Source organism: Propithecus coquereli, unplaced genomic scaffold (assembly GCF_000956105.1).
Source record: "Propithecus coquereli isolate 6110/MARCELLA unplaced genomic scaffold, Pcoq_1.0 Scaffold166, whole genome shotgun sequence".
NCBI lineage: Eukaryota > Metazoa > Chordata > Mammalia > Primates > Indriidae > Propithecus > Propithecus coquereli.
In genome coordinates this window covers 3,058,266-3,074,643 of record NW_012141191.1, presented here as the reverse complement: position 1 = coordinate 3,074,643, position 16,378 = coordinate 3,058,266, and the positions used below count along the sequence as shown (strand labels likewise).

The 16,378-nt window shown below is 37.9% G+C and overlaps 1 protein-coding gene across 1 annotated transcript in view; it reads left to right on the top strand.

Moving 5' to 3' along the window:
* Positions 1–10,799: 10,799 nt before the first annotated feature.
* Positions 10,800–16,378, top strand: part of SMC5 (structural maintenance of chromosomes 5) — a 100,633-nt gene continuing 95,054 nt past the window's right edge. The window contains exons 1-2 of the mRNA XM_012641630.1: positions 10,800–11,070; positions 15,304–15,445. Coding sequence (XP_012497084.1) covers positions 10,886–11,070; positions 15,304–15,445 — 327 coding nt within the window. The 5' untranslated portion in view covers positions 10,800–10,885. The remainder of the gene's footprint in view (positions 11,071–15,303; positions 15,446–16,378) is intronic.

The window sequence follows — 16,378 nt, the reverse complement described above, 5'->3', positions numbered from 1 at the left end:
TTTATAAAATGGAAATTTTTGATAGACACTTTAAAATAAGTATCTTTAAAATGATTAGGAAAAAAACACTGAAAATATAACAAAACCAATAATGTATGAAAAAGCAGGTAGATTTTAAAGGAAACCAAATAAAACTTCTGTACATAAAAAATACAGTCATTAAAATTAAAAATTCAGTGGAAAAGGCAAACAACCAATTAGGCATATCTAATAGAAGAGAATTGGTGAACTGGAATATAAGGTAATAAACCAGAGTGCAGCACAGAGAGACAAAGAAATGGAAAATACAAAGAAGAAAGAGAATGAAAGTCCAATGTATTAAAATAAAAGTTCCAGAGAAAGAGAATGGGGGAGAGATAATATTCAAAGGGAGAATATTTGAGACCGTATCAGAATTGGTTATAGATAAAAATATTCCAAATCATGAAGTCCAGTAAATTGTGAGCAATATAAATAAAAATAAATCTATATCTAGACACATCATTATGAAATTACGGAATACTGACAACAAAGAGATTTTAAATGCAACCAGAATGAAAAGACAGATGAACTACAAAGGAATGAAAATTAAACAAAATCAAACTCATCAATAATGAAGGATGTGAGAAGACAGTGGAATAAAATCTTTAAAATGTTGAGAGAAAATAATGTCAACTGGGAATTTTTTTGTTCAACAATAAGGACAAAATAAAGCCATTTTCGGGTAAAAGAGGAAGAAATTGTGTATTTTTCATATATATGTATATATGTGTATATAAGTGTATGACTATATATAAAAGAAAGTAAAAGTACCACATATCAATATTTGTGGGATATAGCTAAATTAATACATAAAGAGAATGGTATCACCTTAAATAATTAACTTAAAACAGAAAAAAAGACAGAAAATTATTGACGCAACCATTCAACTCGAAACATTAGGAAAATAACAGATAAAATCTACTCAAAATAAAAAGGAAAATATAAAGAACATAAATCAATAAAATAAAAACCAAACGTCAAATAGGGAAAGAGTTAATGATCTGTACAAGCATCTTGAGAATTAGACTAGTGAATTAAAACGGAAAGATAGTAAGTAAAGAGGACCCCTGCCCTGAGGGCCCATTATTGTGGCTTTAAACATTCCAGGAACCTTCTCAGATTCTGCTGCAGGTTTAGAATACCAGGCTATTTTCATATCCTGTTCTTTATTTACATTTTATATGGCAGTTAGACAGTAGGCTTGAAGGGTCAAGTGAACTGTTCCCAAACCCAGCAAGAGCTGTAGCTATGGGAAAAGTGCTGTGTGGCAGAGGCTGGGCCATAGGTAGAGGAACGCAGCCACAGCCAAAATGCAGCCACGCCACCATTCACCCGTCTCCTGCTGGGAGCCTCCCACTGACCAATCAGAAGTCAGAGGGCAAGCAAGCCTCGATGTTGCAGATTATGCAGACATTAGGCCTCCATCATGCAAAGCAGGTTGAAGCAAGATGAACAAAGGATATAGAGGTGCAAGCAGAAAAAACCAGCACAGAATCTTTACTCTTAATGATTTCTCTCATCTTAGCACATTATCTAGAATCTCCGATAGTGAGGACTGTGGCATCTTTCTTTTGATCTTAATGAGAATGAATCTGAAGTATCTCTGTTAATTCTGATGTGTGCTCTAAGTTTTTGATATGTAGCGTTTATCAAGTTAAGAAACTTCAGTTTCCTAAGAATTTATTACAAATGACATTGAACTTTATCAGATGTTTCTTCGCATGTGTTGAGATAATTATTTTTCCCTTTAATCCATTGATATGATGAGTTATATAGATACATTATAGATTTTCTCCATCTTTTTTCTCCTTTAAAATGTTTAAGTTTTTATGTGAAATATAACTGTAAAAATGAGTAGTTAAATGTACTTAAATGTTGAGGAGTAACACAATAATAAAATGAACATTCATATACCATTGATACAGCGTGAGAAATAGAACAAATTATCAACAACTTAGAAGCACTCTGTGTACTACTCTCTAATCACATATCCTTTCCTCTTTCAGAGAGGTAACCATTTTCCTAAAATTCATGTTAATATTTTTTTTTATATTTTCTTTTGTAGTCCTAAGTTCCATATGTGCCCCCAACAACATATTGCTGGCTCTTAAAAATTATACGGATAAAATCATCATATATGTATTCATCTATAATTTGTCCCGTTTGCTCAAAATGATGTTTCTGAGATTTAGCCATGTTGAATTTCTAGCTGTAGTTAATTACTTTCTCACTATGGTATGGTATTTCATTGAATGATTATGCTGTAATTTATTAATCTACTCTTCTGTTTATGAATGTTTAACTCATTTCTAGTTTTTTCTATTACAAGCCACGCTACTAAAATATTCTTTTACAGGTACTCAAGTACCCAGGTGAAAGAATTTCTTTTGATTATATATTTACTATATGAATTGCTGGTTTGTAGGATATGTACACTTTACCAAGCGATAAAAAACTGTTTCCCCAGTGGCTGCACTAATCTATACTACCCTTACCAGTATAGATGAGTGCCAAAGCCTGATATTGTCCAACTTTTTAATTTTTGTTAATACGATCATTGTGAAATTATATTTCATTGGGGTTTTAGTTTGCATTTCTCTGATTATTAATAAAATTGAGCATCTTTTTGTATATCTCATGACCACTCATTATCACCTTGTGCAAAACACCTGTTTATTTTGCCTATTTGCTTATTGAGATATTTGGTTTTTTCTTACAGATTCATAGAAATTCTCTAATATTCCACAAAACAATCTTCTGTTTGTTTTAAATGTGGCAAATTTTGTTTAGCTTGTGGCTCCTCACCTCTTGCATATTGTGGTGAATTTGATAATTAAGGCCTTACTTTTTAATGTATATGAATTAATAAACCTTTTTTGTTTATGGGATATATATATAAAAATACATATTTGTCTTATTTAAGAAATTCTTCTCTATCCTGTGGTTTTAAAAATATTCCCAAATGATTTTTTCTAAAAACATTAAACTTTTGCCTATTACCTTTAAGGCTTTATATCTAGCAAGTTTGCTGAGCTCTCTGTTACTTCTCAGAGCAGACTCTGCATATTTATTCATTTCTGTTGCTGATGTAACAAATTATTACAATCTCTGTGGCAAAAAACCACACGTATTTATTATCTTACAGTTCCGAAGCCCAGAAGTCTGAAAATGAGTCTCATGGGGCTAAAGTTGAAGTGTTGGCAGGGCTGTGTTTGCTCTAGAGGGGAGAATCCATTTCTTGCTTTTTCCAGATTCTTGAGGCTCCTAAATTCCTCAGTTCATGGTCTCCTTCCAGCTGTGGCATTGTCTTAGTCCACTTAGTGTTGCTGTACACAATACTTGGGGCTAGGTAATTTATAAAGAAAGGAGGTTTATTTGGCTCACAATTCTGGTGGCTGGAAAGTCCAAGATCAGACAGCTACATCTGGTGAAGGAGTCATGCTGCTTCCACTCATGGCAGAAAGTGGAAGGGGAGAAGGTGTATGCAGAGATCATGTGGTTAGAGGAGCAAGAGAGAGAAACCAAGGAAGCCAGATTCATTTTAAAAACTGACTGTCTCGAGAACTAATCCATCCCCATGAGAGTGAGCACTCACCCCTGCAAGAAGGCATTAATCCATTCATAAGGGATCTGTCCCATGACTCAAATACTTGCTACCAGGCCCCACCTCCTAACAATGCCACACTGGGGGTCAAACATCAACATGAGTTTTGGCAGGGACAAACCACATCCAAACCATAGCAGGCATCTCTCTTGTATCTGCCTTCATTATCACATCTCCTTCTCTGACTGTGACCCTCCTGTCTCCCTAAGGATTCTTACAATTACACTGGGCCCACCTGGATGATCCAGGATAATCACCCCATCTCAAGATCCCTAACTTAATCACATCTGAACATTCCCTTTTGCCACATAACATATTCACAAGTTTCAAGAATTAGGATGTAGATATCTTGGGTGAGGGGGCATTATTCTGCCTACCACAATTTTCTTTGCTATTAGGTCAGATTTCTTAATCAGGCCAATTTTGGTTTTTCCTTTTCAACTCTTCTAACTGCTCCATTTTCTTAACTTATTTGACAGGTGAAAATATCCAATATAGTGCTCAATAAAAGTAGTGATATTGTTACCCTTAACTTGTTCCTGAACTTAGGAGAAAATTTCTAAAAATTTCGTCATTGAATATGAGTTTACTGAAGGTTTTTGAAGTTGCCTTTTATTGGTTAAAGGAAGTTTTCTTCTATGCACAGTTTTCTATAAATTTTAACCATGAATGTGTGTTAAAAATTATTGAATGCTTTTTCTGCTTTGATCTTTCTCCTTTAATCTTTTAATATGAAGAATGACATTAATTGATTTGCTTTGCTAGTATTTAATCAACCTTGAAGTCCTTCAATAAATTCAATTATATCATGATGTATTTCTTTTTTTGGACATTGCTAGATATTTTTATATATGTTCATGAGTAAGATTAAAAGAAAATTTTCATTTCCTTGTCTGATTTTAGACAAAGCTACACTTATAAGAGGAGCTGGAGAGTGTTCCTTCTTTTTCTACACACTGAAAGAGTGAATGGAATTAGAACAGTGGTTCTCAACTGGGGGCAATTTTCCCCTTAAGGGACATTTGGAAATATCTGGGACATTTTTGGTTGTCAAAACAAGGGAAGTGCTACTGGCATCTAATGAGTAGAGGATACTGCTAACATCCTACAATGCACAGGACAGCTGCCTTCCCTCCCCCAACAAAGAACTCTATCTCATTCAAAATGTCAACAGTGCTGAGCTTGTGATTTCTTTTCTCATTCTGAATAATCACTATTCTAATTTTGTATTTGTAATTTGGTATGCTTTCAGAGGAAGCTTCAAAATATAGGCTTCAGGCCCCACGGAACCTAGATCTGGTGCAAAAAGAAAGGACACTGCATAGGGGAGGGGGCCGTGTGTGTATGTAAAATATACATACAGGTGGATGGGTATTAGAGAGAGAAAGGGGGTGCAGACAGAGAGAACCAAAGTCAATGCCAGAGAGAAGAAAAAAGAGATTTTATTCTTACATAATTTTCAAATAATCACAGTTACCAAGAAATTTGCCACAAGTAACAATATTTAAAATACTAACAAACTGAAAGAGAGTAATAAGTGTGGTATATGGCCTAGCAGTTCCAATTCTTGATATCTATCCTAAGAAATGCTTGCACATGTATATAAAGGCATATCTGAGGATGTTCTCTGAAGCACTGTTTGTAAAAATGAAAAAGTAGAAGCAATCCGTATGTCAAATTGGCAGAGTAATGGATAATGTGAGAGATGTTCATACAAAACTCCACAGCTGTTAAAAGGGAACCAGATTTATATGTATCAACATGGATACATCTCAGAAATATATTTTCTAACATAAACTAAGCTGCATAACTATTCTTACTATATTTTTGTTACTAAATTTATGTATATGTGTATGTAATATATTGTGTTTATGTAATGTATTCACACACAAAATATTACTACATATTTTCCATAAAAAATGCATGTGAATATAAAAATGGTCTGAAAGACCTTACATTATACACTGAACAAACATTTAAGAGTAGTTAACTCTGGGGGATAAAGGATGCAGCAACAAGACTGAGGGAGAAAAAGTCAAATGCACACTGATTTTATCTGTATTGTTCTCATTTTTAAGAGCAGCATGTAGTCATATGTTTCACGGGTAATTTTTAAAAAAGCAGATAATAGAAAAAAACTAGAAGAAATGTCAAATTGTCAACAGTGTTAATTCTTGATAGTAGAGATAAGACGAATGGTGGTTGATTTCTGCTTTGTGATTTTTGTATTTTCAAATTTCCTAAAATAGTAACAAAAATACAAATATAATCTTAATTCTAAAAAGAAATTTATGGTTACCAAGGAAAGCTGTGGAAGTGAGAACTTAAAACCAACAAATTTCTGGGAGAGTTCAGCAGCATCCCAGGTTATTAGAACGATGCTGGGATGAAAGGGTCACTCTAGGAGACTGATACCAAAGGTCATTTTATAACTTACATAGCTGGTTTCTACAGTGTTACCACAGTGCTAACAATTACCAACTTTCTTTCCTTTGGAAAGCAACACGGTGTGAGGGGAAACACTCAGTCTCTCCCCACCAGCCCCCACCCCCCTCCCCCATCCTCCCAGGGCTCTGCTCATGCTCCAGACCTTGCCTGGGCAAGAAGGATTTTCAGTTCAATTTGTAAAGACTTGCAGAAAAGGAGATTACACAGTGCTTTAGCACCTCGTTCATGGTCTTTCTGAAACTGAAGGTCAAGTCTTACGGAACAATTTAATACTGTTTTCTCATTTTGTATCCTCGAAGGAGATGAAGGCTCATTCATCTCTAGGCTCTATGTCATAACACATCATAAAGAACACTTGAAACCTTATATTAATTCCTGATGATTTTTTGACTCTTTCAGTTTGCTTTTGTATTCAAGAAATGGAAATTTTAGAACGAGGCTGGTCTGTTGAGACATTGATTCAGTATTTAGAAATGAAGTAAGGAAAAGTGCCGGTGTGTGGTAAATGCTGTTAGTATTAGCTATTACTGCCCAGGCTGCAGCTATTACTAACACCGATTCTAATGCTAATAGAACTACAGTAAGAAGAAACAGACCTTTCGATTATTTTAAACTTTTATATGACGTTTGAAACAAATGTTTAAAAATGAAAAACTTTAGAATTGAGATATCCTTATATTTAGCAGAAGCCTACAATACGGGGTTTTAGTTCCCTCTGGGGAAGGGCATTGGTTTTCCTCAGAATCCCTAATCCCTTCCTAGATCTTTCCCATCAGTTCTTTTAACTGGGCTGATTAGAAAGTGTGTGGGAGGTGAGGGTGGCGGATGGTACGGGATTTGTTCCCCGGGACTAAGGACTTAGGTTTTAGCAACTGACTTCTTCATTTCAGGCCATGAGGATTCACTTTGCTACTTTGTGAACTTACCGAAAGCAAAAGTAACTTTTCCTTACTTGTGACACAAACCAGAAATGATGTTCCCGAGAACTTGTGGGGGGTTTTTGTCAGCAGAGGAATAGTAAACTGTCCCTGTCAGAGATGATCCCAACAGAGTTCTATTCTGTGCATCTTTTCTCACCTTCTTACTATTGTGGCACCAATAGCAAGACCTTGAAGTGAAGACAAGAAAGAGAACACAGAGGGTGCTTGCTCTGGTCTGAATGTCTGTGTCCCCCTAAAATTTGTACGTTGAATCCTAACCCCCAATGTAATGCTATTAGAAGGTGGGGCCTTTGGGAGGTGATTAGGTCAGGAGGATGGAGCCCTCATGAATGAGATTAATGCCATTATAAGAGGCTAAAGAGACCAGAGTTCTTCCCTGCCACCATGGGAGGACACAGTGAGAAGGCACTATCTATGAGGAAGCAGGCCTCCACCAGACAGCAAATCTGCTGATGCCTTGATCTTAGACTTCTCAGCCTCTAAAACTGTGAGAAATAAATTTCTGTTGTTTATAAGCTACCCAGTCTATGATATTTTCTTAGCACAGCCCAAACAGATTAAGACAATGGTATTCTGATTGTAAGGTGAAACATATTTATAAACCTTGACCCTACCTGTTTCTGCTAGTTTTTTATTGTGTCAGTTTTTAAAGTTCCTGCAGAATTGGAAGGCTGTCACTCAAAATGGCCCTGGTCAATACTCCTTGGTCGATAGAAAGTTAACTACAATTGTTTTGCCACACCCATTAGCCAGCAAGGGGGGAGTGATGAAATTAGCTGCTGATTGACTTTAAACCCTGGGAAGTGTTTAGGATTAGCTGTTGTAGCTCACTCATTCCTTAGCATCAGATTCTGGTTAATTGATATTCTATTTCCAAAGACCTCTCTCTGCCTTTTTAATATCACCCTTTCAAGATAGTTTTCACCAGTGGAATTAAAGAATCCAGATGTAGCAAGATAAATATGTATATTGTTATGGGTACATAAAACTTTTAAAGAATGTTAGAAAGAACTGAGCTAGCCTAGGCTGCCAGAATATCCTTGGTTCATGCTAACTTCCAGTCATGTGGAGTCCAACAAAATATAACTATTAAAATCAATAGTGGTACATCTATGTAATGGAATACTACATAGCTACTTAAAATTATGTCACGGAGAAATATTTAACAACATGGAAAGTTATTCATAATATGTTAAGTGGGGGAAAGAAGGTTAAATAATAGTATATATAATACAATTTGCGCAATATCATCCTTTTTTTGAAAAAAAGGAACATGCCAATACATAGCATACACAAGGAAAAAAGATGTCAAAACAGACACCAAAATTTTAACATTGATTAGTCTGAGTAGAGGAATTATGACTAAGTTTTCCCTTTGTGTATATATATTTTTTTCTGTGTGTTTTCCCAAAATTTCTGCACTTAACATGTGTTGCTTTTGTAATTAGAAGTAAAACCAATATTTCCCTTTTTAAAGGATGGTGTTACAGTATGACTGGCTAGCTGTTTAGAATTCATAGTGTGTCTGCATTTGTGGAGTCATCACAAGTTCAGAGGCTGGCTCATCCTCAGCTTTCAAGTTTAGAAACAAAATTTGATTAGTTCACTAAAGACTGATCATGGTACAAAAATGATAAGACTGGTTCCCCTGCCCTCAACTCTCATTACTAAGGCCTATATTCTTATTTGTTCATTAGGATAGATTTCCCCCAGTGTAATTACTTCTTCAAAGAACTTGACTCTTCTAAGGTTCTTGAAGCAGTGTACCAAATTACTTTAAAAAAATTATATTAGCAATGCAGAAAAGGACAGTATTGTATCCTCTTAAGCACTGAGTTTTTTCATTACTGCCTGCCACTTGAACAGTTTAAAAATTGTTATTTTAATTTGCATTTTTAGAAAATTTCTAGTAACCATGACAAGTGCATATGATTTTTACTTATTCTGTTCTCTTTGGTTATAACTTTTAGAGAGAGAAGATTGCATTTGTGTGAGAGGAAGAAGCAAGGATCTGGGAAAGGAGCTTTTGGTCTAAAAGTCAGGAATCAGGGCTCTACTGCAATGGCTTTCTAAATGGCCTCTCACTTCCATGTCTGACCCCTCTAATCCATTGTCCACATGGCAACCAGAATGATCATTTTAAAACTTTAATCAGATCATGTCCCTCTCAGGCTTAAAACTATCCAATGGCTTCCCAGTGCTTTAAAAATAAAATTCAGACTGCCATGATGGACAAGGCTCTGCTATGCAACCTTGTTCACTACTCTGCTGCCACACTGGCCTTCCTACATTGTCACCATCTCAGAGCTTTTGTCTTTAGTGTTCCCTTTGCCTAGAAGGCTCTTTTCTCAGATCTTCACACATGTGGCTCCTTCTTGTCCTTCAGGGTTTAGCTCAAACATCACCTCCTCTGACAGGCCTTCTGTGCCTCCCTGCCATCGTATTCATTCTGTTTTATTATCTCAAACAGTCTGAAATTATCCTTATCATTTGTTGTGTCAACCTTAAATAATGAGATTCAGAAAATATGATTAAGTATAGAGTTTAATTCCAGCTCAAAGCTTGAGGATAGCCACGTGGAAAACACTGACTCCAAACGAATGGGGCAGCCTTCCAAAGCGAAATTAAGGTTTCATTTGTACAGGCAGAAACAGAGAAGTTTTAACAGGATTACAAATTTTCCATATTTGGTTGCAGATTGCTACATTCCTAGAGAGATTACTTTATTTCTCTGTGAGGATGGTTAGTGATCTGAGGGGGTCTTATTTCTGGCCCATTTAGTCTTCCTAATTATTTACAAGGGGGAAAAAAAAGCAGAAATTGCAGCTACGTGCCCCTTGACTCTCAGGCCGCATAACCACATTCCTCTCAAGGCTCAGAATAATTTAAAGTTCCAACAGCTTTAAGTTTGACTTATTTAATTTCACAGTTGGTTCACTTGTTCTTTTCCTGTCTCCCACACTAGAAAGCTCAGAGGGATGCAACCTTGGCAGGCCCCAGCTTCTTGCAGGTTAGACATTGGTAACCAGTTGAATGAATTAATATCTATCTATGCAGGCCTCAGGATGCCTCCTCTTTAGAAAGGGCTGACGAGATGAATGTGAGCAGGTTGAGGTGGAACCAGCTCATTCTAGCTCGGGCATTCAGAAACCTCCCCCAAGGAAGTTTTACCAGAGAATTTGGGAGCGAGCTGGAGGAGAGACAATGAAGATAATCTGTCTTTTCACAAGTTTGAGAGCGCCTAGCGCGATCCCTTAAGGGAGACAAGGGCACAGAGCCATTTATTTGGAAGGGCTTCTTTTTCGTGTTTTTTTGTTGTTGTTTGTTTTGAGACAGGGACCTGACTTTAACCAAAGGGGAAGACGAAAAGCCAAAGACAGGCGTGCCCCAGAGCTCTCGGGCCAGCACCTAGGAGATGTCGGAGCAAGTAGGGTCTGATGTCCCCTGCCTCGGTGGCTCTGAGGGCCCCAGGGACCACCCGCAACTTCCTTCCGCCGCCACCCCTCGAGACTGAGGCTCAGAAAGCAGTAAACTGGCTTTCAAATTACTAAGTGCAATTGACATCTCCTGAGCTTAAAACAAACACCGCTGAAAAATGCCAAAGTCACGGACAAGAAAGTCCCGTTGTCGCACGCGCAGAGGTCCCCACTCCGCCCAGCTAGCATTTCCCCCCTCAAGCCCAGGGTGTTGCTGCAGGACAGGGCGGGGAGGGACGGGTCCGCTGACGCCACCGAGCCTGGACTGCGCAGGCGCGGCGCGGGCTCGCGCGTTGTGTCGCGCGCCGGGCAGTTCGCGCGGGAGCCAGGCGCTGGGGCGCCGGGGCTGCAGGTCTGTGGAACGGAAGCCGCTGCGGGGCGCGAAGGAAGCCAGGATGGCGACTCCGACCAGGAAGACGTCGACCCCAGCCCCCCTGGCTTCCAAGAGAGCTCTACCGAGAGACCCTTCGTCGGAGGTCCCGAGCAAGAGAAAGAATTCGGCCCCACCGCCGCCGCCGCTGCAGTCGTCCGGGCCTTTCGTGGAAGGCTCTATCGTCCGCATCTCGATGGAGAACTTCCTGTAAGTGGCCCCGAGGCCGCGCCGCGGCGGGGGAGGCTAGCGGCCCGCAAGCCCGGGGGCGCCAGCTGCGTGCAGGAGCGGGTGTGGGGGTGTGTACCTGGCTCGTGGGTCTGGCGGTGAATTCGCGCCGCGGTTCCCGTGAGGATTTTTCTACGCAGGCCGTGGAGATTGACGTGTGTTGGTGTAGTAGGTGTGTGTCTTGTGTGATGTGTTTTATTTTGTTTTAAATTTATTACGCCAGCGTTTTTTGAAGGCATTCTTAGAGCAGGCAGTACTAGGAACGTACTAGGGCTAGGGGCTAGGTCTCTGCCCGTGGGAGTCTCTGTGGGGGACCTGGGCTGTAATTCACAAAAGTATTGGCCCTGGGAACTCAGAGGAGACAACAGTTAATTCGGAGTGGCAGTGATGCTGTCGCAGATTCTTAAAGAGTAGGTGTTTGCCAGGTGGACCGAGAGTGTTAGATTAGATGGTAAAGGTTGTTCCGGATCGGGGTTAGAGTATACAAAAAAATTAAACCTTACTCTCAACTGTTGTACCTCCCTACAGACCTTTTACCCCTCCAAATTCAGCTTTCTTCCCTTGTTTCTCTGTGTCCCTCAGACATCTAATTATCACTTTAGAATTTAGTATGTTTTAACAAAAGTATCTAGTGCCTTACAGTTCATTTGTTCAAGTCTTTTATTTAAGCTTGTATATAGTGGCATAAAGGTAATAGTACAATACTACCATTTTTTTTTTTCAAGCACCTATCGTTGCTAGGTACCGAACTCCATGTTTTCTTTACAGAATGCTCTCGTTCTTCGTAACAATTGTTTGTCTCCATTGATGAGATAAGCTCAGAATGCTTATTTTGCCGAGGTTGACGCAACTAATAAGTAGCTGAATTGCTATTTGAATCCAGATCAGGAAAGACGAATGTAATCAAATGAAGTAGATGTCATAACTACATATATATTAGGATGCCATTAGGGCACAAAGGACGAAACGGTTAATTTCATCCACAGTGGTGAAAAAGGGCTCTGTAAAGAAAACATAAAAGTCTAAAGGAAGGGAAGAACATTGCAGACAGAAGGAACCACCTGAAAGAAATTGTTTGGCATGTTGAGGAAGTGTCAAGTATTTCAGTATGGCTAGATCTATGTCCTGTGGGATACGAGTGAATGCTTGGACAGAGGCAGGCAACCATTGAGGTGTCTCTGTATCTACTATGCTAAAGATTTTCAGCTCCATCCTGTAGGCAACCAGGATGTGTTTTAAGCAAGGAATGACATATGGCTTATGTTAATATGGAAGCAGTGTGGAGAATGATTTAGAAAGCCGCAAGGTTGGAAACGAGAAGACTTTTATAATATGAAGGCAGTAGATGAGTTTGAATTTGGTAGGAGCGTAAAGGAAAGAGATTTGACTGGATCTGGCTTCAGGTTAATTGTGAGGCATGAGGGCAAGGGAGGATGCAGCATTTTCCCTAAGTCTGCCTTGTTTAACTAGTCAGGTACTATTCAGAAGAGGGAGCAGTTTGGGGAGAATAATAACGGGCACCTCTTGGATCCTGTGACTTGAAGTTTCCTATGGAACATCGGAGAGAGATGTTCTATAGGCAGAATTTATAAGGATCGGAGTTTAGAGGAACATGTGAACAGATGAGAGATTTGGGAGTCATGTAGGTGATTGTTGAAGTTGCAGAACTGGTTCAGGTTGCCCAAAAGGAATTATACATCGAAGGAATAAAAAGCCCTGTACAGAATCCTGGGGACATGCCAACACTTCTGGGTGAGCAGAAGAGGAACTCACAGATTGAGAAGGTACTGTTCAGGGAGGTAAGATGAGAACCATGAGAGACTATTATCAAAGAAGCCAAGGAAAAAGAATGTTTCAAAAATATCCTTTGCTACATTGAAGTGAGATAACAGGACTGAAAAGGGCCCATTGCATTTCGCAAGTAGGAAATTTTTGACTCTTTGATGAAGCAGTGGAAACAGAAAACTTTGTAGGCCAAGAAGACTGAATGAGGGGTGAAGAAGTAAAGCTTTGTTGTAAAGAGGAGAAAGAAAAAGTGGCTCAAAAGTGGAGGGGTAGGTGAGATTTTATTTTAATGATGAGAGGACTTTGAGTTTTATGAGTGAAGTAGGGAAAGGTAAGGTCTAGAGAATTTGCAAGGAAGTAGGAGGGACCGGCAAATGGCCTGGAAGAGAGTAGTCGGAGAAGGGTTCCCACAAGTGAACCAAGTCAAATAGAGTTGAGAATGGAGGGAGAGATTTCTAAGCTGAAGGAATAGCACATGCAAAAGCTTGGAGAAAGGAGGAATCAAAAGAGTCAAGAAACTGAAAGAAGAACGTTATAGGTAGAATTTAGAGGTCTGAGCAGACAATAGGGAAAGAAAATAAAAAGTGGAAAAAGATGAAGCTGGGGCTCAATTGTGAAAGGTCCCTTTTTTCCTCCTTTGTTTTTCTTTTTTAACGAGCAACATCAGATTTGCAAGTCTACCATCATGAATCATGACTTGGTGATTAAATGGATGGTTGGTGGTTTGGGTGGAGTTGAAAGAGATGGAAGAATCAAAGATGCAAAACTAATGCCTAGGTTTCTGATTTGGAAAATGAGATGAATCATGATACCATTCACTAAGAGACTACAAGAGTGGTTTTGGCTGGGAAAGATGGTGGGTTTAGTTTTGAATGTGTTAAGTTTAAGGTGATTGTTACAGGACATCCAAATAGAGTTAGTTATTGAGGTGGTAATTGCATGTATTGTTCATCTGGGCTGAGTTTCAGCAAGTAGATGCTATCTGAGGCCATGGAGATACTGTGTAAAGTATGTACAATGGGAAGAGAATGGCTTTTTACAATAGCTCTTTCAGGACCTGCTTGGAGGAAAGGGAACTCACAAAAAGGTAATTACCAATATATATTGTAGAGTCAGAAGAATGATTTTAAAACCATGCAGAGGTTTGGTTTTATTTTTGGCAACTTTCCCTACTTATAATTTTTATGTATACTTTTTAGGCCAGAAATTCTTATGTTTTTCCCTGTTGTTTTTACTGTTTTCTTAAATACCAGTTGCATCATTGTTTTAATATGACATTTGTGCAGAGATTTCACAATAGGAAATCAAGCATTAAAAGAATAGGGCTTCATACATTGAGATTAAGAAATTCCATGTCAGATAACTTCCCAGATGTCTGAAGTTCCCAAACTGTTTTTATTTTAACCATAAAAAGGGTTCTTGTACGACCCAGTTGTAACAGAACAAAGCATTTGAAAATACAAAGTAGTTGCTGTGTTAGACGTGTGGAGTTGGCAAACCTGCCAGAAAATACTTCTCCTTTGCCACCTGTATTTATTTTTATTACCACCTGGCATTTCAAAGTCATTAATTTCTTTAAGTATTAAAGTTGAAATGTGTTTGGTTAAATTATTTGTGTTTGGCAGGTTAGTAGCAGGCTAAGCTTTTATTCTTGGGCAATTAGTTGACAGTTACCGGAGAGCTAACTGAAATGCTATGAGCAAAGGATGTTAATTATGGGTCCTAATTCGGGGTATTCCAAGTCAAGTTAGAAGAATTTCTATGTCAGAGTTTGTGTCACATTTTGCCATAGCTGTTCCTGGCAACTAAATAAAGATTAGATTTAGATGCTAACAGTGCAAGTAGTTAAGAGTGCTGGACAGCATGCAGCTTTTTTTAATTTTCTTTTTTTAGATACAGGGTCTTGCTAGGTTGTCCAGGCTGGCCTCAAACTCCCGGGCTCAAGCAATCTTCCCACCTCAACCGCCCAAGTAGATGGGACTATAGGCACGTGCCACTATGCCTAGCTTAAAAAATAATTTAAAAAATTAATAAAATGAAATCATCGAGTTGATATAGAGCTTCAGTTTTCTAATGAAAATAAAAATTTGATGTGTATAGTAGCTTTGATACAGTCTCCAGTGTATTGTAATTATTAAAAAAGAATAGAATGTATCAAACTTTGCTTTTTTTCAACACACTTTCGAAAAAAGCATATGGAATCATGTCCTTATTTTAAATATTCATTATTTTTTATTCCACTGATTTTCCCTCTATAAGTTTTTTATTAATCAACCTATAAAAAATATTGAATTTGTAATTTTAGCTGGTTTTTAAAGGAATTGGAGGAAGCTTGTAGATAATGATAATGTAAAGCAAGAAAAAATGCTTTTCAAAAGAAAATATTCTTATTTTCTTATCTCTTAATATTTCCACATGTTTGTAATACAGAACATATGATATTTGTGAAGTATCTCCTGGGCCTAACTTGAATATGATTATTGGAGCTAATGGAACAGGGAAGTCAAGCATCGTGTGTGCCATTTGCCTTGGATTAGCAGGCAAACCTGCTTTCATGGGACGAGCAGATAAGGTGAGTTAACATAAGTACTTAAGAAAATTCAAAGCTGTTAATTCCTTTTAGTCACCAATTTCTGTATTGCAGTTTCTTGGGTATAGCAAACTTGTAGTGCTTGAATATAAGGAATGAATTTGACAGGTAGGGAAGCTGAAAGCGGATTTTCTTTTCTTGAAGTGTTTTGGGCTATTCGCCTAGGGAATTTTCCAAGTACCTTACACCTGAAATGCTAGAAATAATGTAATATATCTTTTTTTAAATGCCTTTTTAGGCTTGTGGAATGGTGAAGTAAATTTACCAAGGGCAGAAATAAACAGTCATACTTTGCTTAATGATGGGGCCATGTTCTACGAAATCAGTCGTTAGGTGATTTTGTCGTGTGAACATCGTGGAGTGTACTTACACAAACTTAGATTGTACAACCTACTACACACCTAGGTTATATGTTATAGCCTGTGCTCCTAGGCTACAAACCTGTATAGCATGGTACTGTACTGAATACTGTAGGCAGGTGTAACATATGGTAAATATTTGTGTATTTAAACTTATCTAAACATAGAAAAGGTACAGTAAAATACTCTATAAAAACATAAAAAATGGTACACTTGTTTAGGATACTTACCATGAGTGAAGCTTGCAGGACTGAAGTTGCTCTGGATGAGTTAATGAGTGGAGTAAATGTGAAGGTCTAGGACAGTACTACGCTATTTTAGACTTTATAAACACTGTACATGTAGGCTAAACTAAATTTATAAAAACATATTTTTCTTGCTTCAATAATAAATTAACCTTAGCTTACTGTAACTTTTACTTTATAAACTTTTTTATTTTTAAAAAAAATTTTCTTTCTTTATATCTTCATTCTATAAGCTTTTTTCTATTTTCAAAATTAATTTTTTTTTTTTTTTTTTTTTTTTTTTTTTACTTTTTAAACTGTTTTTTTAAAAA